General features: G+C 40.3%; 1 protein-coding gene across 1 annotated transcript; it reads left to right on the plus strand.

Annotated features, from left to right (window-relative positions):
• The first annotated feature begins 18,916 nt into the window (after positions 1 to 18,916).
• LOC133822277 (E3 ubiquitin-protein ligase AIRP2-like) lies at positions 18,917 to 21,817 on the plus strand. Its single transcript, XM_062254561.1, has 5 exons — positions 18,917 to 19,434; positions 19,953 to 20,115; positions 20,616 to 20,682; positions 20,776 to 20,989; positions 21,116 to 21,817. Exons 1-5 carry the CDS (start codon positions 19,352 to 19,354, stop codon positions 21,324 to 21,326), a joined length of 738 nt encoding a protein of 245 aa, XP_062110545.1. The 5' UTR covers positions 18,917 to 19,351; the 3' UTR covers positions 21,327 to 21,817.
• The last annotated feature ends 300 nt before the right edge of the window (positions 21,818 to 22,117 follow it).

Below are 22,117 nucleotides of genomic sequence, written 5' to 3' on the forward strand. Positions count from 1 at the left end.
CTTGTGAAATATAAATTCAAAGTCGCGCGCATTATACAACAAATATCTTTGTCTGGATTAAAGACATGTAGGTGAATAATTATTTGAAATTACAAGTATGAATGCCTATGCAATGTGAATTCGTAAATAATACGTTGTAAAAAACTTTTGAAGAGCTCCTGATTATTTTATAAACTATTGAAGAATGATTTCTTATTTCATCTTGTTGATTGAGAATTATTAAATATATTCTTTATTTATAGATTAAATTATGAGTAGAGAAGTCCTAAAGAACTTCATATGATATATTCAAATGTATTTGCGGTATAAATACCCAATTTACGCCCTAAATATCCACGGGCTATTAGCGAGCTGAGAAAATGCATAATTATATCAGCCACGTGGATATCATGTCCCCGGAGCTGCTGTTACAAGGTCCTACCTCTTTAGCTCGAGGTAATCTAAGTCTTAATGGGATTACTAAGGAGTCGAGTCAAAAGTAGGGACACCACGGGCTGAGACTACATCAAGCTCGTGATACGTGCTTGGGTTGGCACCTCTGACCCCTTATAAAGTCAACCACGCAATGTAAATGTGCATATATCAGACATCACGTGTCTGATCCATCCCTGAATTCTCGGACACGCAGCATAAACGTGCGTGTTCAGGCACCCACGACTAGGTTGGGCCGTGCGTCCCATTATCCCCCTTACCTATTGATTAGACCACACTTCGTTGTCAGGTTTTAGGAATTAATTATGAGTGTCACAGAAGTGACATGATGGGTGAGAAGGTCACGGGATGACCTCCCTTGCCGACCCCCAGGTGCCCTCTCCCTATAAATATGGAGACCCTGGGAGTTGCAAAGGGTTGGATTCTATTTTGTAAAGAAATACCCTGTAAAGAATATCAGAAGGATATCAATAATATTGGCTGGTGGACTAGAAGGATTTTAACCTTTGAACCACCTAAAAAAGTGTTTGTGTTATCATTTTGCTTTAAGATCATTCATCTATTATGATTCATTATTTAACACTAATCCCACTCTTTATTCTATTAATTATCTGTTGCCGATGAACCGCGTCAACGGTTTGGTGCTTTCATTGAGAGTTTGTTAGATTGGTGCTATCGCAAATACCCAACCATGGTAGTCACTCGCTCAAGACATGGTAACGAGGGGGACCAACGTGATGGGCATGAGGCCCATCATGCCGCCATTTCCGATGATCAGAACCCTGAGGTCCAGCAGCGGCCAGGCAAGTTCGGCTCCCCGGTCGCCCAATCCGAACCCAGATTTTTACACGGTGGTGGAAATGGAAAATGCTCAGTTGAGAAGTCAGCTGACGAAAGCTAACCAGCAAATTCAAGAGGTTTTGACTCGACTACCCCCTTTTACAACCGACGCTAACGTCGGAAAGAGGCAAGGCGAGACTCATAAGTCCCGCCGGGGTAATCGGTCCAGGCCCAGTCGGTCGATCAGACCCCTGACATCAAACTCCACTCCCACATCGCACCATCAGGAGACCACTTTTGAGGAACTTCCTAGGGCCGAGCAACAGTACAGTCGATCGGTCCGGACCTCAACTCCCAGCTTACTCCCGCCTTCGAGCGCGCCCAGGAGGGCTCGAGGGAGCTCGCGAAGGAGATCCGAGGAGGGCTCACAACGACAGCCCACCCCGGTCAGCCGTCCTGCACCCCGCTCAGACCGCCGAGCATAGGATGCGGAGGATGGTAGAGCGGAGCGGCCGCGACCTAACCTGATCCGCCCTGACGGGACCAGGATCGCATCTCCGGTCAGATATCCTCCTTCACCAATAAGATACCTGTCTCCTCCTCGGCCAATCCGAGACATTCCGGCTCATGGGAGCAGCAGAAGAAATCCTCCTTTTGCCGGGCCTTCCCATCGTAGCCGGGCACCTAGAGAAGTCCCGGATCCCCGTCCTCAGCGGCGGGCCCCGAGCTTCTCAAATGGAAGCTATTGGACCGGAAGCCGTCGAAGTGACCTCTCCGGCGAAGACCTGCGCCAATGCTTGAGCTCGGCGCAAAGTCCTCAGGCCGCCCCAAGAAGAGACCTCCGAGATCGCCTAAACTCTCAAAGAGGAGACCCAGTTGGAAATGGTAGCCGCGCTCGCCAAAGGGATGACCTGTCTGAAGTACGTGACAGCGGGAACATCCCATATAACCTATCTTAAGATAGGAGGGACAATAACCTGCCAAACGCGCACAATGGATCCGGAGCTATTGAACAGCCCCGGAACAACCAAGGAAGTCAAGACAAAACCCTTGAGCGTCTGGCTCAGATGGAGGAGCTGATGAGGAAGCTCCTATCAGAAAAAGATGAATATGATTCAGGGGACGAACTTGAGCTCTTCGCCCCCAGCATAGCAGTAATGGCATATCCACCTAGTTTCTGCATGCCGCACTTGTCCAAATTCAACGGAGACGGGGATCCGTCAGATCATCTGGGCATGTTCAATACCCTGATGATGGCCCACAACATTGGTCCCGAGCTGAGATGTCTAATATTTCCTTCCACCTTGACTGGTTCGGCCAGACAATGGTTCAAACAGAGTAAGAAGCAGTCAATCAGCTCGTGGAAAACTTTCTCTGTTGACTTCAAGAGAGCATTCCGAGCTTCCCAGGCTGCCCGCGTCAAGGCCGATACCCTGGCCAACGTAAGGCAGCAACCCGACGAGCCTCTGAAGGCTTACTTGAGCAGATTCGTGAACATCACTGCTCGGGCCAGAGACGCAGATGACAGCTCCAAGCTCATGGCTTTGAGAACTGGGATCCTCGTCGGTGGAGAACTCTGGGAAGAGATACAAAGGAAGGGAGTCAGCACAGTAAATAAATTCCTAAATAGGGCCCAGGGATGGATCAACCCGGAGGAGGACCGAGCCTTAGCCGCAGGAACCAGCCAAGCCCCTAAACAGCCCGCTGGAGTGGGAACGGAGGTCGTGACAGCGACCCAGACCGTTACACAGAATAACCAGTTTGGTGGAGACAAGAGAAAGGGGAGCGGCGAGGGAAACCAGCATGGCCCAAAGAAGAACAAGTCCATAGAAAAATTCAAGCCAGTATACGCGACTTATACCGAGCTCACCCACATTAGAGAGAACATCTTCCTAGCAAATTCTGCTCGCATCCCCTGGAAGAAGCCGGAACCGTTAAAGCACCAGAAGGGTCAGCGATACCCTTCCAAGTTTTGTCGGTTCCATAACGACATTGGCCACAATACTGATGATTGTAGACACTTGAAGGATGAGATCGAGACTCTCATCAGAGCCGGACCCTTGGCTCAGTATGCGCGGAATAGAGTTCCCGCAGGCCATCCAGCTCTGGAGGTCCCGGTCAGTCAGCCCGGGTCTCGGGTAGATCAGGACCTCCCTCCTCCCGTGATAGGAGGAGAGATCTCCATGATCTCTGGAGGTCCCCATCTGGCTGGCACGAGCAGAGGTGCCCAAAAGAGATACGTCAACGAGCTTAAGGCTCATAATGGAGTGGAGTTCGTCCCCGAGCAGCATTTACCGAAGCAGCAGGGATTGGAGAGGCAACCAATCATATTTACTGAAGAAGATGCTAGTCACGTCCAGTTCCCTCATAACGACCCTCTGGTCGTAGCCGTGAAGCTCGCTAATCAGAGGGTTAGGAGAGTGCTGGTCGATAATGGGAGCTCGGTCAACCTACTGTTCCGGTCCACGCTGGAAAAGATGGGTTTGTCTGTCACCGAGCTAAAAGCCACCTCCATGATGCTGTATGGATTCTCTAGAGAAGGATCGATGACAATAGGAACGATCGAGCTGGTGATCACCTTGGGAGAGGGACCTCGGACAGTCTCGAAACTCCTCGAGTTGGTGGTCATCGATTGTCCCGCCGCGTACAATGCCATTTTGGGTCGACCTACACTAATAGTGTTTGAAGCCGTTACCTCCATCCGCCATCTCGCGCTAAAATTCCCCTCTTCCATGGGGATATGCACGGTCCGTAGCGATCAACTTGCTGCCAGGGAATGCTACAACATTTCTATGAAGTGAAAATTAAAACCCGAGCAGTTTAACGATGACCGTCCAAGGTGGAAATGAGGAATCTTAAGAACTCGTGCCTAATCCTGAGATTGAAAAATCTCATAATTCCGAAGGGGAAAATATCATCTTAAGTGATGATATTGACCCCAAAATAGGCGAGGATAAATCTGAGCTCCAAGCTATCGAAGAGCTCGAGGAGGTAAATATCGATCCACAGAATCCCTCGCAAATGGTAAAGCTCGGGAAAAATCTATGTGACGAAAGGAAGGCGGAGCTGATTAAGTTCCTGCAGGAGAACCTGGACGCGTTTGCATGATCGCATGAGGACATGGTGGGGATCAGTCCGAGCGTCTTCATGCACACCCTCCACTTGGATAAGAGCATGTCTGCGAAATCCCAGAAACGGAGGCGCCTGGGAACAACCCGAGCTGAAGCATTAGAAGAGGAAGTAGCCCGACTGTTAAAGTGCAGCTTTATCTGCGAAGCTAAGTTCCCGGTCTGGGTCGCCAATCCTGTGTTGGTCCCGAAGCCCAACGGGAAATGGTGGACCTGCATCGACTTCTCCGATCTGAACAAAGTTTGCCCCAAAGACTATGTCCCCTTGCCAAGGATCGGCCAATTGGTAGACACCACGGCGGGGCACGAACTCATGTCCTTTATGGATGCATATTCGGGCTATAATCAGATCGCCATGAATCTAGTGGACCAGGAGCACACTAGCTTCATGACCCCAACTAACCTTTATTGTTACAAGGTCATGCCATTCGGACTGAAGAACGCCGGAGCTACATACCAGAGGTTGGTCAACAGGATGTTTGCCAACCAGATCGGGAAGAACATGGAAGTGTACGTTGATGACATGCTGGTCAAGTCAAAAACTTCTGATAGCCATGTTTCTGACCTGGAGGAATTCTTTAAGATACTGAGAGAATACGGCATGAGACTTAACCCGCAGAAGTGTACTTTCGGGGTCGCATCTGGAAAATTCCTAGGTTTCATCGTCAATACCAGAGAAATCGAGGCAAACCCCGATAAGATCAAGTCGTTGCTCGAGCTGCCCTCACCTCGGTCGCGAAAGGACGTTCAAGGCCTGACAGGAAGGGTGGCAGCCCTTAATCGGTTTATTTCCAAATCTACCGACAAGTGTCTGCCATTCTACAACCTGCTCCGGGGGAATAAGAAGTTCGAATGGACCGAGAAGTGCGAGTGTCCCTTCCTCGACCTAAAAGCACATTTAGCCGAGCCACCCGTCTTGTCCAAAACAATGGCAGGAGAGCCTCTCTTCCTTTACCTAGCCGTCACAGAAGATGCAGCTAGTGCCGTATTAGTCCAAGAAGAAAACCGGTCTAAGAAGCCAGTCTATTACGTCAGCAAGAGGCTTATTGGAGCTGAGTCCTGATATTCGTTAATGGAAAAGATGGCTTTCTGTCTCATTACGGCCTCCCAAAAGCTCAGGCCGTATTTCCAGTCCCACTCAATACATGTCATAACCGATCAACCTTTAAGGCAGGTTTTGCAAAAACCTGAAGCATCGGGACGTTTGTTGAAGTGGGCTATTGAGCTCAACCAGTTCGAGATTTTGTACACACCGCGAACTACAATAAAAAGCCAGGCCCTGGCTGATTTTGTGGCAGAGTGCACAAGATTCCAAGAAGATCCTGTGGAAGATTCGACTCAGACTGCTATGGCCCAGGCCTCATGGAAGGTCTTCGTAGATGGTTCATCTAATGAGAATGGCTCCGGGGCTGGAATCATTTTGATATCCCCAGAAGGACATCGATTCCACTCGGCGTTGAGATTCAGATTTAAGGCATCCAACAACGAGGCTGAATACGAAGCTTTACTGGCCGGGCTAAGGGTGGCCCAGGAGCTGAAGGCCAGCTCCGTTCAGTGTTATAGTGATTCCCAGCTCGTGGTAAACCAGGTGTTAGGTGAATACCAAGCACGGGGAACCAAGATGGCTGCTTACCTGGCCAAGGTAAAAGTCGAGCTGTCAGCATTTGAGCGGGGCTCAATCGAGCAGATACCTCGGGAGCAGAATGCCAACGCAGATGCCCTAGCAAAGTTCGCTACCTCCGGGGAGGCGGATACCTTAGGGTTAGTACCGATAGAGTTCTTGGAGAAACTAAGCATAGAGGGAGTTACGGTGGAGGTCGAGATGATCGACGTCAGACCGACCTGGATGACCCCCATCCTCGAATATCTCACAGCAGGAAAGTTACCCGAAGAGTGAAATGACACAAGGCGGGTGCTTTACCAAGCTCCAAGATGCACAGTGGTAGATGGAATATTGTACCGGCGTGGACACTCTCTACCTCTCCTACGATGTGTTCTGCCAGGCGAAGCGAAGACCATTTTGCAGGAAGTGCACGAGGGTTTTTGCAGAGATCACGCTGGGGGGCAAAGCTTGGCCCTGAAGATCTTAAGGCAAGGATATTACTGGCCCACTCTGTCAAAGGACTCAATCTCCTACGTCAAAAGATGTGACAAATTCCAGTGATTCGCCACCGTTTCCCGAGCTCCCCCAGTCGAGCTGAAGATGATCTCGTCCCCGTGGCGATTCGCGGTCTGGGGAATCGACTTGGTTGGCACCCTCCCTACTGGAAAGGGAGGGGTCCGTTATGTGGTGGTGGCCATCGACTACTTCACCAGGTGGGCAGAAGCAGAGCCCCTGGCAACCTTCACTTCAAAAAGAGTCCTCGATTTCGTGGTCAAAAGCATTATTTGCCGATTCGGGCTGCCAAAGAAGATCGTATCAGATAATGGAATGCAGTTCGACAACGACCTCTTCACCGAATTCTATGAGAGGCATGGCATTGTAAAAAGTTTCTCCTCCGTGGCCTATCCCCAGGCGAATGGACAGGTCGAGGCCGTAAATAAGACGCTAAAGGCAAGCCTTAAGAAAAGACTGGATGAAGCCAAGGGAGTCTGGCCAGAACAGCTCCCCCAGGTACTGTGGGCATACCGGACCTCACATTGAACGCCGACGGGTCATACTCCTTTCTCCCTGGCTTTCGGGAGTGAGGCAGTCCTTTCTGTCGAAGTAAAGGTAGCCTCGCGTAGAGTCCAGGCATTTGACCAGGACCGCAATCACGAATTGCTCTGCGCATCCCTCGACCCTATTGATGAAAGACGAGAAGATTCACAGCTGCAGCTCGCACATTATCAGCAAAAGATCACTCGTTATTTCAACTCAAAGGTCAGAAAACGTGCCTTTAGCATTGGCGACCTGGTCCTCAGAAGAGTCTTCTTAGCCAGTAAGGACCCCAAAGACGGAGCATTGGGACCGAATTGGGAGGGGCCCTACCAAATAACCGAGATCGTAAAAGAAGGAACCTACAAGTTAGCTCGGCTTAATGGAGAAGCAGTCCCACGAACTTAGAACGCTATCTGTTTGAAGAAATATTATCAATGATACCCTTGTAAGGCTTAGTCAGAGGCCATCTTTTGTTTATTAAGTAATGAGAACTAAATCTTGTGTATGTTTGTGGGTGTAAGGTCAAGTAACCACGAAAGACCCTTTCCTAATTACTTGGGGGGCATGTATCCTGGATATAACCAGGTCGTCCTAAAAAACTTAGAAGTTAATTCAAATCGATTGATCGATGTTTTTCTTAAAAAGCACGAGATATCGGTAAAGGATTAATGCGAACTAAGTTATATCCTAGATATAACCAGGTCGTCCTAAAAAACTTAGAAGTTAATTCAAATTGATTGATCGATGTTTTTCTTAAAAAGCACGAGATATTAATAAAGGATTAACACGAACTAAGTTTTCAAATTAACGTCCTGGATGTAACCAGGTCCTAAAACTTAGAAGTTAATTCAAATTGATTGATCGATGTTTTTCTTAAAAAGCACGAGATATTAATAAAGGATTAACACGAACTAAGTTTTCAAATTAACGTCCTGGATGTAACCAGGTCCTAAAACTTAGAAGTTAATTCAAATTGATTGATTGATGTTTTTCTTAAAAAGCACGAGATATTAATAAAGGATTAACACGAACTAAGTTTTCAAATTAATGTACTGGATTCAACCAGGACTTAACTCTTAGAAGTTGGTTCAAGTTGGTTAACAGATGTTTTTCTTAGAAAAGCATAGGATGTCAATCACAACACCAACAGAAACTAAGAATATTACCAAATGCTTAGAAGAGAAATGAGATAGAAGCAAAAAGATGTAAATCAATTAAAAATAAAGTTGAAGAAATCAATTGTCTCGAGGTTAAAAAACCTCATCACATAAAGTTACAAAAATCAATAAACGATAAAGAAGGAGGAGAAAATTCCTAGGCCCTGCCAGGTCGCTCCGTTGAAGTCACCACCTCGCCGTCCTGCTCGATTGTAGACGGAGTTTCCCCGATCTCGGAGGGCGCCTCTTGTTGGAGGCGAGCTTTGAACTTCCCCAGGAAGGACTCCCACGCTTCCGTCCCCAAGAGGGAAAAGTCACCATCCGGGTTAAAGGCCCAGCAATGGTACAACATGTTCTCCATGGAGGTGGTGGAGGTCGCCTTCTCCGCCGCAAGGGCAGCCTTAGCTTCTTCAAGTTCCACCCTCGCAACATCCAGGGTGACCTTGGTAGACTCGGCCTCCAGCAGCTTAGGTCGAGATGCGTCTAGCTCAGCCTGCACGGTCGCTAGGGCGTCTTTGGCGTCCTGTTCCTGTTTCTGGGCAGTCGCACAGGCGGCCAGGGCAGTCTGGTGCTCGCTCCTCATCTCCTCGAGCCTGGCCCTAGATCGGGATATGCTCCGGTGAAGAGCCAAAGACGCCTGCGAGAAAGAAAAAATGTGTAAGGTAGAGGCCTTAGAAATAAAGCAAATGAAAAGAAACGAATGGTAGAGCTTACTTACCGTGAGGGTCATCCCCAATGACGACTCCATCACGTTCTCAGGACTCCTCGTCTCGATCTCCCGCAGGTCCCTCGGGGTGGCGTTGTAATAGTGGTCCACGGTGTAGCTCGCAGTCTCGTAAACCGTCCCACGAAAGACATCGGGGATTTTCTCCAAGGCCTGGGGGTTGATCGGGACGCGCACCTCGGGGGGCGTAGTTGGCAAGGTCCCGGCGACCGCCTCCTTTTCCCGAGCAGGGACGAGAGATTGCGTTGGAGGTGGAGCCATCTTCTCTGCGGCAGGAGGGGGTGGAGGCACCTTTTCAGTGGCAGAAGGGCCTGGGTTTTTCCCCTTAACCAGGGACTTAGAGGGTGTCCCAACAGCCTTCTTCGTTAACCGGAGCCTCTTCACCAAAGGCCCGAAGGGAGGGTTTCCCCCCTGGAACATGGCCCGCAAGTTGTCATCCCCGGCCTGCGACATCTCTGTTGAAACAAAGACAAAGCATTAATATACATGTAAAAATATTTGTACAAAAAAAAAAGAAAAAGAAAACAGAGCTCAAGTATGTATTGAAAGGGGTCCTACCCTCCGAGCTAGAGTAGGAATCTATGGTCACGACCTCCGGCCCCAGAGCTTCAGCAGGGGAGTCTAAGATAACGACTTTGCGAGCTAGAAGAGGCTCTGGGTCCGGACCTGCCTCGGGACTGGACTCTTCTACGTACTGCCTAAGACCCGGAGCTACTACACCCTCCAGGAGGGAGGGCCACGACCTAAGATTGGTCCCATACTCCTCAAAGAAGGCCGGCCTAAAGGCTAGGGTGTTGTCTACTACTACCGTTCCCCTAGGGCGACCCATTTCATTACGCAGCACGAGCTGGTCAACACACTGGAGTAAAGTGGTGTTGCGGTCTGGGTCTGTTCGGTGGCGGTGAACGATTTGGCCGGGAGTAAACCTAGCAAGCCTTAAGTCTACAGTGACCCTATCTAAATCCCTAAATAAATAAGGATTACCTTGGCCGGAGGGGCTGGCTGCTGCCCCGGACTGGGCCCTCTCCACGTTTGCTTCTTAGGCGACCTCCAAAGGCCGCCTCCACCGCATGAGGGGCACCTCGTCCTCCTCGTCCCCATCCTCTCCCACGGCCTCCTCCTCGAGGATGGGCGCCATCTCGCGAGCAGGAGGGAGATTCCGCGGTCTCCTCAAGGCCAAAGTCTGGCCCGGAGAGATTAGCTTGCACGCCAGCATCGTCTCGTCGGACACGAGCTGGCAATAATCCTTTTCTCTTGGGGGGAGCCCCGCCAAGGTCTCGTATTGACCCCCAAGAGTCACTGACTTGGCCATCCTCGTGAAAATAGCTGCATGATAGTTTCTAAGTCAGGAATGAATAAAAGAAGCTAATCAACAATCAACTTACGAGCTGAGAGTAGAAGGTACTTATGAGGACGGTTGAAGTAGTGGTGTTCGCAGTTGCAAAACCCCTTGGACATAAAAAACTGGTCCTTAAAGTCGTTGGGGTGGCTGGGTAGCTCGATGAATGCAGCCGAATTTGGAAAACGGGTCAGGTAGTAGAACCTGTCGCCTCGCCCCCGCTGCTCCGGGCTGGCCTTGAGGCAGAAGAAGTAGAGGATGTCCGCCGGTGTGGGGACCTCCCATTCCTGCTTCAGGAATAGATACTTCAACCCCGCTAACAGACGATATGAGTTAGGGGGAAGCTGGAAGGGAGCTAGCTTCACGTAATTTAAAAAATCCGCGAAGTACTGGTCCAGCAGAAGGAAGGCCCCAGCCTTGAGGTGCTCGTCGCTCCAAGCGGCGTACTCCTCATCGAGCGGTGCGCAGCTCCGCTCGCCTTCAAGGGGAGGTCGGGCGTCTAGGGTGCCCCTCCCTATCTCAATATTATGGGAAATGAAGATTTTATTCACTTTCCCCTGGGTTGTGACCTTCGAGGCGATCCTCTTGGCCTCGAAGAAAGCGTCGGGCCCCACCTCGACCTCCTTCTCCACAGCTGGATCGAAGGCGGGGATCGGGGAGTCCGTGGCCACCTCCTTTCCCTTGTTGGCTTGCTGGGAGGACGAGCTGCCATCACTCTTCTTGGGTGCGCTCTTCTTTGGTCCCATCTGGTCGCCTAACGAACAAAGAATAAAATTTAGAAAGGGCGACCTAAGCATAAGAAAGAATCTAGCGCGAAGTGTTTCCTTTACACGGGCTGAGGTAATCTCAGCCCGTGGAGAGTGAGACCACGCGGTTCTATGAACACGCGCCTGTGCTCCCAATGGGTCCCCGATTACTCGAAATCCGTGTGTCAGGAGGGTCAGAGTAAAATTTTGCCTTGGAAGGAAAGTTTCAGTAGGCAACAGTGCAAAACCGCCTGTGAAGCGTGTCCCCTAAGCTACCCGGTTTTTGCACCCTAAGAACTGGTTATTCCAAACAGGCATACGAAGATTTTACCCAGAAAATCTCCCCAGAAAGTGTACCTTATGAGTCATGCTCCTAAATGGTTTTTCCTACGGTCGATACCCCTAGGATAAAAACCTACGCATAAACTACCAGCAAAGAACAAGCAACATACTGCATGCGATTACAGAGACAGTTTACCTAAGCGACAATGAAGGAAAACATTTAAAACATGCACAAACGGAGGACTTACAGAAATGTTTTGCTGTGAGGAGGCTGAAAGGGTCGTCAGGGTTGGAATCCTGCTGGGATCGCTGGTACCGGAGTCTCGAAGGAACTCTCGTGCCTGAATTTCTAGGATGCTGGGAACAGTGACCGGAAGAAAGAGAGCATTTTGAGACTAAGAAGAAGATGAGAAAATGAGAAAATTTTCAAATGAACGGGTAGCCCATGCGAAAGGTGGCCAGCCCTTTTATATACATAAGAGGCCAAAGGAAGAGGGTCATTGGATCGCCTTGATGTAGGATACGAGGATCACTACTCGAAAGACGAAACGACGGCCGAATATAGGCTAGGCCATTTAATGCGGTCCTCGGAAGACGTACCGTCACCAACCATGATGCTCCACGTATTCGACGCCAGCATAATGGGCGGAATGTGAAGAGTCCACAAAGGAGCCTAAAAGCCCCCACTGTGGCCCCTGGGTGATGTCATATGCCACGAGCAGGGGCTTGAGGGGAAAATGTACGCCCTAAATATCCACGGGTTATTAGCGAGCTGAGAAAAGACATAATTATATCAGCCACGTGGATATCATGTCCCCGGAGCTACTGTTACAAGGTCCTACCTCTTTAGCTCGAGGTAATCTAAGTCTTAATGGGATTACTAAGGAGTCGAGTCAGAAGTAGGGACACCACGGGCTGAGACTACATCAAGCTCGTGATACGAGCTTGGGTTGGCACCTCTGACCCCTTATAAAGTCAACCACGCAATGTAAATGTGCATATATCAGACATCACGTGTCTGATCCATCCCTGAATTCTCGGACACGCAGCATAAACGTGCGTGTTCAGGCACCCACGACTAGGTTGGGCCGTGCGGCCCATTATCCCCCTTACCTATTGATTAGACCACACTTCGTTGTCAGGTTTTAGGAATTAATCATGAGTGTCACAGAAGTGACATGATGGGTGAGAAGGTCACGGGATGACCTCCCTTGCCGACCCCCAGGTGCCCTCTCCCTATAAATATGGAGACCATGGGAGTTGCAAAGGGTTGGATTCTATTTTGTAAAGAAATACCCTATAAAGAATATCAGAAGGATAGCAATAATATTGGCTAGTGGACTAGAATGATTTTAACCTTTGAACCACCTAAAAAAGTGTTTGTGTTATCATTTTGCTTTAAGATCATTCATCTATTACGGTTCATTATTTAGCACTAATCCCGCTCTTTATTCTATTAATTATCTGTTGCCGAAGAACCGCGTCAACACCAATATTTTACACTTATTACAGTTAAATACCTAATCTTTTATTTTTACGGTAAAATTACTCAATGTTCAATATATGTTAAGAGTAATGATATGTGCACCCAAAATATACACTCAAATATTACACACAGTGATGTGACAGTTTGGCCTAGCCAATCACATTTATTAAAACTGAGACCCACTGTTTTAAAAAGCAGTGACACGTCACTGTGTGTAATGTTTGGGTGCATATTTTGGGTGCACATATCATTACTCATATGTTAAAGATAACTACATAATCTTTTTTCTTTGCGACAAAAATACTTAAAGTTGCTAAAACATTACTTTTGTTAGTACCTTCTGTGTTGGAACTGTTCAGCATATTGACTAAGCAGACATTTGTTACTCTGTAATCGATCAATTTCATATTTATTTATTTATTTTTAAATATTTTAAATTATAAAAATGAATTGAAAAGACATTTTAAATTAATACAAATTTAAATAATACATATTTTGATAACAAAAATACATAAATTACAGACTGATACATATCTGGTGAGTCAACACTTAACAACTCCAAAAGATGAGGTATTGAAAAAAGTAATGTTTTAAAAACTTTATATATTTTTGCCGCAAAGAAAAATGATTAGGTATTTATCTTTAACATATATTGAACATTGAGTATTTTTGACGTAAAAATAAAAAATTAGGTATTTAACTGTAACAAGTGTAAAACATTAGATATTTATGCCGCAAATATTCCTAAAAATAAATACATATTTGAATAATCATGTTTATAACTTTAAAACTAAGTCATCCTCCATTACATATTATTTTTACCTAGTATTAGTAAACATGCCATAACTATAAAAAAAATAGTTAAAAGACTCCGTCTCTTTATTTAATATTATTATTTCATTATATTTATATATTATTTAGCATCTTATAAAAAATATCCTATATAATTACAGGCAAAAATTTCATTTTTATTACATTTTTGTTTTCAAATTACCACAAATAAAATCATAGCTTTCTCATTGCATACGAGTCATTACTTGTTTGGAAAGAATATATAAAATGGCGAAAGGCTAAGACAGTCATTTACATTAGAGCACTCCCATCCAGTGAGGTATATTACCAAAATCTTTAAAAAAATAGCTAAAATTAAGAAAAATGGGAATCCATTGGATAATGTATTTTACAAATATTTTTAGATAAAGCTACAATACAAAGCTATATCTAATGTATATTATTCATCATTCAACCTAATATTATAACGTTAAAATATATAAGGATATTATTGATAGTTATAAAAAATATTTGAAATGAATAAAAAATGTGTGAAAATATAATATTTAAATGATATACAGAATCTGATGTATGGTAAAATGTAAAACTTAGAGGTAAAATAGAAAAATGTGTGTTTTGGGGAGATATTTTAAAAGATGAAGTAGAGCACCGAAAGAGAGTGCTCTTATATCTATTCTATATAATAAGCGTGTAGATAACGGAGATTCTTGGTTTTAACGGTTTTTAGTTTTTTAATGTTAACTTTAACGGAATATTATTATATTTAACGGTAGTTTGTAAACACTTCAACTTAAATAAAATAAAATAATTAATTAAAAAAATTAAAATATGATATTTTTGAGATATTTTATAATAATAATTATTTAAAAATAATAAATAATTAAACAAATTAAAATATAATATTTTTCAGATATTTTACAATGATAATTATTTTAAAATAATAAATAATTAAACAAATTAAAATATAATATCTTTTAGATATTTTAATAATTATTATTTAAAAATAATAAAATCATACATTTTATAACTCAAATAAAATTTAATTAAACTTAAACTCACTTATTACAATAACATCATATTAAAAATATAAATAATCTACTGTGAATTAGCAACAAATTGCTTTTTTTTAAAACTAGGAATAAACTTAAATTTAAAATCCACGTATAATATTTAATATTACATTAAACATATAATATATAATCTCTTGTGAATATTACATTAAATATATAATATACAATCTCTTGTTGCCACTGTCAAATTCAAAAACCACAACAAACAAAAATAAGTAAATTATTTAATTAAAATAAGATATTCATTTCAAAATTTATGACATTAATATAAATTTAATAAAAATAATTAATAAATTTTATAAATAAAACTAACAAAACGTTCATATTGGACGTTGATTGTATCTAATATATATACATATATATATATATATGTTATGTCTTATTATTTATTTCATTTTATTTTTTTCTCTCATAATTGTTCCTTGTCAAAAGAGTAGTCCCAACTACAGCAGCCAATGGATATATTTTTATATTTGAATTTTAAGGGTGACCACTAACCACACTAATGACACATTATATTATTTTTTTGGATAGCTATATTTCTAATATTCCATTCACTTAAGTAAAGCAGTTATATTATGATTTCTAAAAGATTATTGTTATTTAGTATTTTAAGGTGTTTAATACCAAAAAATATGACATTTTATAATTAATTAGTGACACCTTATAATAATTATTAAATTAAAATATGTAAGATTCAGTATTGAATTTTACCAATAGCAATATGTCACATTTTTACAATGTTAAGCACCAACGACTCCCATTAGCAATTCTCTTTCTAAAAAGTCATTGGTTATAAATGCCATACCTTAATCTAATGGGTTTGTAGTTTGTAACGTATGTGTTCCCCACTCCACTTGTTAATGCATTCAACTTTTAACTACCACACCTACCCAACTCAATGCCATTCATTACTTTCAAACCCAAAATATATAGTCATAGCTTACATAATCCAAAACCATAAAGACAAACAATCTGGTTTCATTTATTAAATCATTTTGGCACTAGTTTGAAAGTTCAAGATTTAAACTTTGACTTCTTTATTTAATCTCTTTGAGCATACAATTCATTTGAAAACGAGTGGTACTTATTCTATATGAAAAAAAGTAAGTCAAGTAATGCTTAACACTAGTGATGAATTAATACAAATGCTATCGATATATTTAGAAGTGTTATTTAGGATTTTTTTGTCCGAACTATGACCAATACATTTTGTGCCTCCTAATTTTTTCAAGTCATTAAAAATTATTCACAGTGTTGTAAAGTGAAATTTTTGTTAAATTTTAAGTTTTAGCCACATAGATTGTTGTTGTATTTTGTCTGAAATTATTTAATGGGTATCTAATAATATAATTTTTAGTGTGTTTTGTTTGATTTTAAGTTTTATATTTTAGGTTTTTATAAAAGAGTTTCAATCACCCTTAATCTTTTGAAGATTTTTTTGTTTAATTTGCCGGTCATTATTAGAGTTAATATGTCAATACTCTTTCATAAAGAAGAATTAAGATTCTTCTACACAACAATGAAATTTGATTGATTAAGCCTTATTAGTTTTTTAGTTTGTGTTTTTATAATGCTTTTGGAATTTTTGATCTTATAAACAGCTTAGTTGATAGGCTTATATTAGTCATCTTATTTGTGTTTGATCTCTGAGTAATTCCAACTTACATAATCATTATGTGGAAATAATTTTGGGAAAATTATACATATTACGGTGATTTAGAAAATAATTCGATTTTTACGGTAATTAGAAATAATTACATTATTACGGTTAACTTCAGACTAAAGACTTTGTTCTTCATCCCTGTCATGCACGACATGCCAATCAAAGCAAAGTCTTCACCTCTGTCTAGACAAAAACAGAGTTTGTTCCTCAAGTATTTACACGCACAACATCCCAACCAAAGTAAAGTAGTCTCCACCTCTATCAAAATTGGTCCCTCGACAACGAGTCCATCGGACAATGAATCTAAGAGTTTGCTCCTCATTTAAGTGTGTGTGATTGGTGAGATCCATCTCGGATCGGAAAACTCGCCGATCGGAAAACGAAGCATGCAATTGTAGTGGTTTTCAGTTTCCACTTTCTGGACTACCAACGCTCATAAAATAATTAATACTAAATCGTTAAGAGATAAAAATTTTCACTTTCTCAAAACACATTACAGTGATCACTAAGTTATAAGCCATGAAAAAAGATCATTGTACCTAAGTTACATAAGCTTTTATTTCTCTGTTGAGAGAGAGAGAGAGAGAAATGAAGGCCGCTTTATATTCTGTGCATGATCACAACTTTTATTAGGAATGGCATTGGTTGTGTCACTATAAGATTGGCTGCTGGAGAGATCAGTGAAATTACCATATTAGCCTCATGCACTGCTTTCATTTGGTTCTATATTAGAGATTTAATGGGGAAATGAGAAAATATCCTTTTCTCTGAACTCTGAATGTCAATACGTCATTCTAATCCAATGTAATATAAGGTACACTCTACTACTCATTTACTTAAAACCTTAGTTAACAGAGAACCACAATATAGTTAACGATGTTCACAATACAGTAAACATTAGTTACTGGTTTGGTATCCATATGTTACAATATGTGATACAAACTTGTAACTGTGAGTTACAACATATATATGTAAATATGATTACTAATTTGGTAGTTATGAGTTATAATATAGAAAAATTTAGTTATTTGTTTAATAATTATATATTACAAAATAGTTAACCATGATTACAATCTGATAACATTGGTTATTAGTTTGGTATTTATATGCTACAATATGTGTTACAAACTTAGTTATATATTTGTCAATGTTGTTTACAGAAATGTTTTTTTGAAACTAGTTTTTGTAAATAATATTTACAAATTTGTAACAAATGTTTACAAATAAACATAATTTATTGTCATTCCATATTTACACTTTTTTCTTTTCGTGTTTTTCATAAAACTCCATATTTTTCATATATTTTTTAAATGTTACTATATTTTTGTGAATTTTTCATATATAATGAATATTTATTTTTAAGTTGTTTTATATAACTATGAGGATTTTCGTAACTTTTGGTTACAATATTGTAACAATATGGAAAAGTAAATATTTTTCTGTAAACTTTGGTTACAATTTTGTAACTACACAGAAAAGTATTACTATAAACTTTATAGTAATACTTTTACAAGGAAGAGTTACTAATATTATAACAATGAGTTATGAGGTCGTAAAAATAAGTTCCAAATTAATAACAACGAGTTTCCAATTTCGTAACAATTAATTATAAGTTTGTAACAATGAGTTATCCATTTGGTAACAATGAGTTAAGCTTGTAATGATGAATTACCAAATGATTACTAAAATGTTAATTATGATTAGATTAGTTGCTAACAATTTTGTAAACATGAGTTATTAATTATTTTAAAGGGTTATTGAAGTAATCACTAATAATTTTGTGACATGTGTTATAAATATATTGTTCAATTACAAGATTAATTACTATCAATTTTGTAAATTTAGGTTAGTAATACTTTCAAAATTTTATAGGATTTACTATCAACAATTATGTTATTGCTTTTTCATATTTTTGTAACTACTTATTTATAATTTGATTTTCCATTCATTTTGTTATATTTATTTTTTGTTACAACTTATTTCCATTTTAATGATTTTTTTAATTATTATCTTACAAAGTTTTTATTACTTTATATATAAGAAAATATTTATTATCATTAAATGGTTTTTTTTTTTAAATATAACTAATTTCATAAAAAAATATTTAATTAATATATTTAAATTCATATCATTATATATTTACAATTTTTTTTATTAATATTAGTAATTATATTTTATTGAAAAACAAAAATTCATTTCTTTGTTTTTATTTTGTGTAGCAAGTTTGGAGTATATAGCCGATTAATGTAGAATTATTTGTCAACTAAGTTACTTTTTCGGATTAACATCTCCTGTGTCTACAACTTTCTACCGTATATATGTAAATATTTTCATTAACCGTATTTTTTGAATTTTTTTCCCGTATTAAGGTATAGTTGTAAGTTTCCCAATAATTTTTATCCTTAAAGAAACAAAAAACAAGAAAAATGACATATTGGTGTTATAGGTTGGGCCAAGGCCGACCTTTGGGCTAGGTTCAATGAATGGGCTTTAAAGGTTTTGACTGGCCCAAACAAAATATGAGAAGAAGGAAAGAAAAGAGATACTAAAGAGAAGGAAAAGACATTTCTCAAAAAAAAAAAAAAAAAAAAACAGAAAAACAAGAAAAAGACAAAGCAAAAGAGGAAGAGGGAGGGTGTCGTGTTAAGAAATGAGAATCTCATTATTTTTTACTATATTTTACTTAACAACAAATGTATGATAGAAAGAATGGCTGAGTCAGCCGAAAGTAGGAAAGCAAAGTCAGAGTTGGGATAGAGAAAGCCCTCAAATAGAGCAGTTGAGTTGAGAGATAAAAGAAGATAACATAACATGAGAATGAGAAGGAGAAGGAGAAGGTATCCTTTTCTTTTCTTCAAATGACAATAGTTTGAACGCTAAGCAACCTGTGCCTCTCTCTCTCTCCCCCTCTCTGTATCTTTTCTTCCTCCCTTTTAAGAATCCCACTGCAAAAAAACTCTCTTCTCCAACCTTCTCCCAAAGAAAGAAGAAAAAAAAGAAACTAAGAAAAGGGTCACTCTTTTTATCTCTTTCTCTTTCTGGGTTTGTCTCTTGTTGAACACATATATATATATATATATATAATTCTTTTCCATAAAGGTTGAACATATGTGGCAAAATCAAGCTAGCAATTCTTCTTACAGAGAGTCTTTGAAAACTCTTGAAGCAGATATACAGCATGCCAATAGCTTGTGAGTTTTATTTCTATTTCTATATTTTACTTTTATTGTCTTGAAGGAGGGATTTTTTTCTCTTTTAAGTTTGTAATTTTTTTATAGCTATATGTTGTATTTGATCAAAACCTGTGAACCCATTTGCATTTGCTATGTTCTTGAATGTTTAAGGTGGGTTTTTTCTTTTTTGTTTTTGTTTTCTTCCTGGATAATTGGTGCTGTGTATATTAATTACATGAAGTTGTGGTAGTTGGGTGGTTTATGTCATAATGAAGAAGGGTAAAGTTGACTCAATATAATAATGTGGTCATGTATATTTTATGATAATTTCTTCCAATTCTATTCCTTTTTATTTCCTGGCAATTTTATCTTTGAATGTAATAATGGGGTGTTTTTCAAAATAACATTCTTTTTTTTTTGTTGGGAAAAAAATTCAAAATAATATTCAGATGAAAGCTTATGCTGAATTTAGTTTTCCCTAGTTGAGCATTGACCAAGAAGAGTTAATCATTGTGATTTTGATTGAGGCTTTGCAGGGCTGCTGCTCTCCCTAGAGACTATGATGGGGATTGTGTTCAGATGAGATTGTCTTACAGTCCTTTGGCTCCTCTTTTCTTGTATTTGATTGAATGGATGGATTATAGCTGCACCGATTCACTGCCTAGTTATTTAGGCCTTCTTCACATACTTGTGTACAAGGTAGCTATTCCCTTATATTTATTGTTATCTTGTTAAGTGTTATAACTTTTCCCAATATGGTCACGGACTCACGGTAACTACCCAGGAGAGGTAGTTCAAATGGTCATTAATTGTTATCTTGTAAGTGTTATTATAACTCTTTCCAATATGTTCATGGTGGTCATTAATTGTTATCTAGTAAGTGTTATTATAACTCTTTTCAATATGTTCATGGTAACTATCCAAGAGGGTAGTTCAAATGGTCGGGCATGTGGATTGTTTCTACAAAGTTTGCGCTTCGAGGCCCTCCTCCGAGTCCTTGGTACTTACATATTAATTCCCAAATATATTAGGGTTAGGCGGGGTAGCTTAGTTTCGAACAAAAATATGGTCATGGAATGGTAACTAGTTTGAGTGGTTTTTTTTCTTTGCTTATTTTTAGTTTCTTGTTGTTCATGTTTCCTTACATTCTTTCCCTACCCACTTAAAGGAACAAAACTAAGCTATACATGATTGCTTAGGTATATATTGATGGAATGCCTTCTATCTCCTCAAAGGAAAGGAAAGCCACTCTAAGGGAATTTTATGGTTTGTTCTTTTGGCCTTGTCTTCAATTTAATATTATGAATCTTTGGGGTTCACTATTTTTCATACTTTTTCATTATTTAAAACCTGTGGCAGCTGTAATATATCCTTCGCTTAGGCAACTTCAAAGCGAGTTTTCCGAATTGGAAGATTGCAATACAAGAAACCAATATAAAGAAGAACACCACAGAAAGATTTCTGATAAAGATCTTGAAAGAGAAGAAGAATGTGGGATATGCATGGAAAACTTTACAAAGATGGTTTTGCCCAACTGTGGGCACTCCATGTGCATCTGCTGCTTCCATGACTGGTATCTTATCTCAAGTTTCCATTTTTCCTTTATAATAAATCTCAATTTTTTTTGCAATAGTGTGTAGATTGAGAAATGTCCATTTTTTTTTCTTTTGGCTAAGCAAGAATTTCACTTGAATTACAGGAATGCGCGATCAGAATCCTGCCCATTTTGTCGTGGCTGTCTCAAGAGAGTTAGCTCCACAGATTTGTGGGTTCTAACTGGCATCAACGATGTCATTGATGCAGTAGCTCTTGCAAAAGAAAACCTGAGACGCTTCTATCTCTATATCGAAAATCTGAGGCCTTTTGTAGCACCAGACACACATGTTATGTTGTTTGATTACATGCTTTGAACTGTAGAGGAAGATTGATGCAGCAAGTTATAGAATGTTTACTAGTACTACCCCCTTGTATATAGAGTCTGGTAGTCTGAAGAATAGTCTCTATTTCCATGGATCATGACTGGTTGGGAGTTGTTTTCTGGTAGATGTATATATTAAACCAAACAACCAGAAGACACCCATTTCCCAACTTTTTAATTAGGTGATAAACATGGAGTTAGGAGATTACAAAAAGTCACCTTTATAAAAAGAGCCTGTACAAATGAAAGGATTATGGTCCCTAGTCTACTGCTATAACTCTGCTGTTTCTATGTAAAGAAAATATGAGAATGTCTGGCACTCAACTCAGCTTTTTTGGAACCTGAGTGAGTAGTGCAAATGGCAATTGTATGTATCTGGGCTTTTGCTCATTAGTTTACAATCTATGATTGGAATAATGTATCACTTATAATATATCTAAAATTTGGCTCCTTGCAACAATAAGGTTCCATAGTTCCACCCTATTAACTGTAGTTTCCTCATTCAGATATTAATGCTATGATGAGACTTGATTAAATCTTGTTTTCTTTTTCTTGTGAAGATCAACAGCATTGATTACCACTGGTTTTTCACATTTACCTGTAATGATCATGATGATATTTTAGTATAGTCAGTCATTTAGGTTGCGACCTTGTGCATTTTGTTGCTTCATTACTTCAATAGTAAACATGAGCCTGACACCATAGATGAATATTGATAACACACCAAAGATCTTAGCTGCAAATTTTTTTATACCCTCAAAATTTTTTTGGTTAGTTTATGAT

Source organism: Humulus lupulus, chromosome 3 (assembly GCF_963169125.1).
Source record: "Humulus lupulus chromosome 3, drHumLupu1.1, whole genome shotgun sequence".
Lineage (NCBI taxonomy): Eukaryota > Viridiplantae > Streptophyta > Magnoliopsida > Rosales > Cannabaceae > Humulus > Humulus lupulus.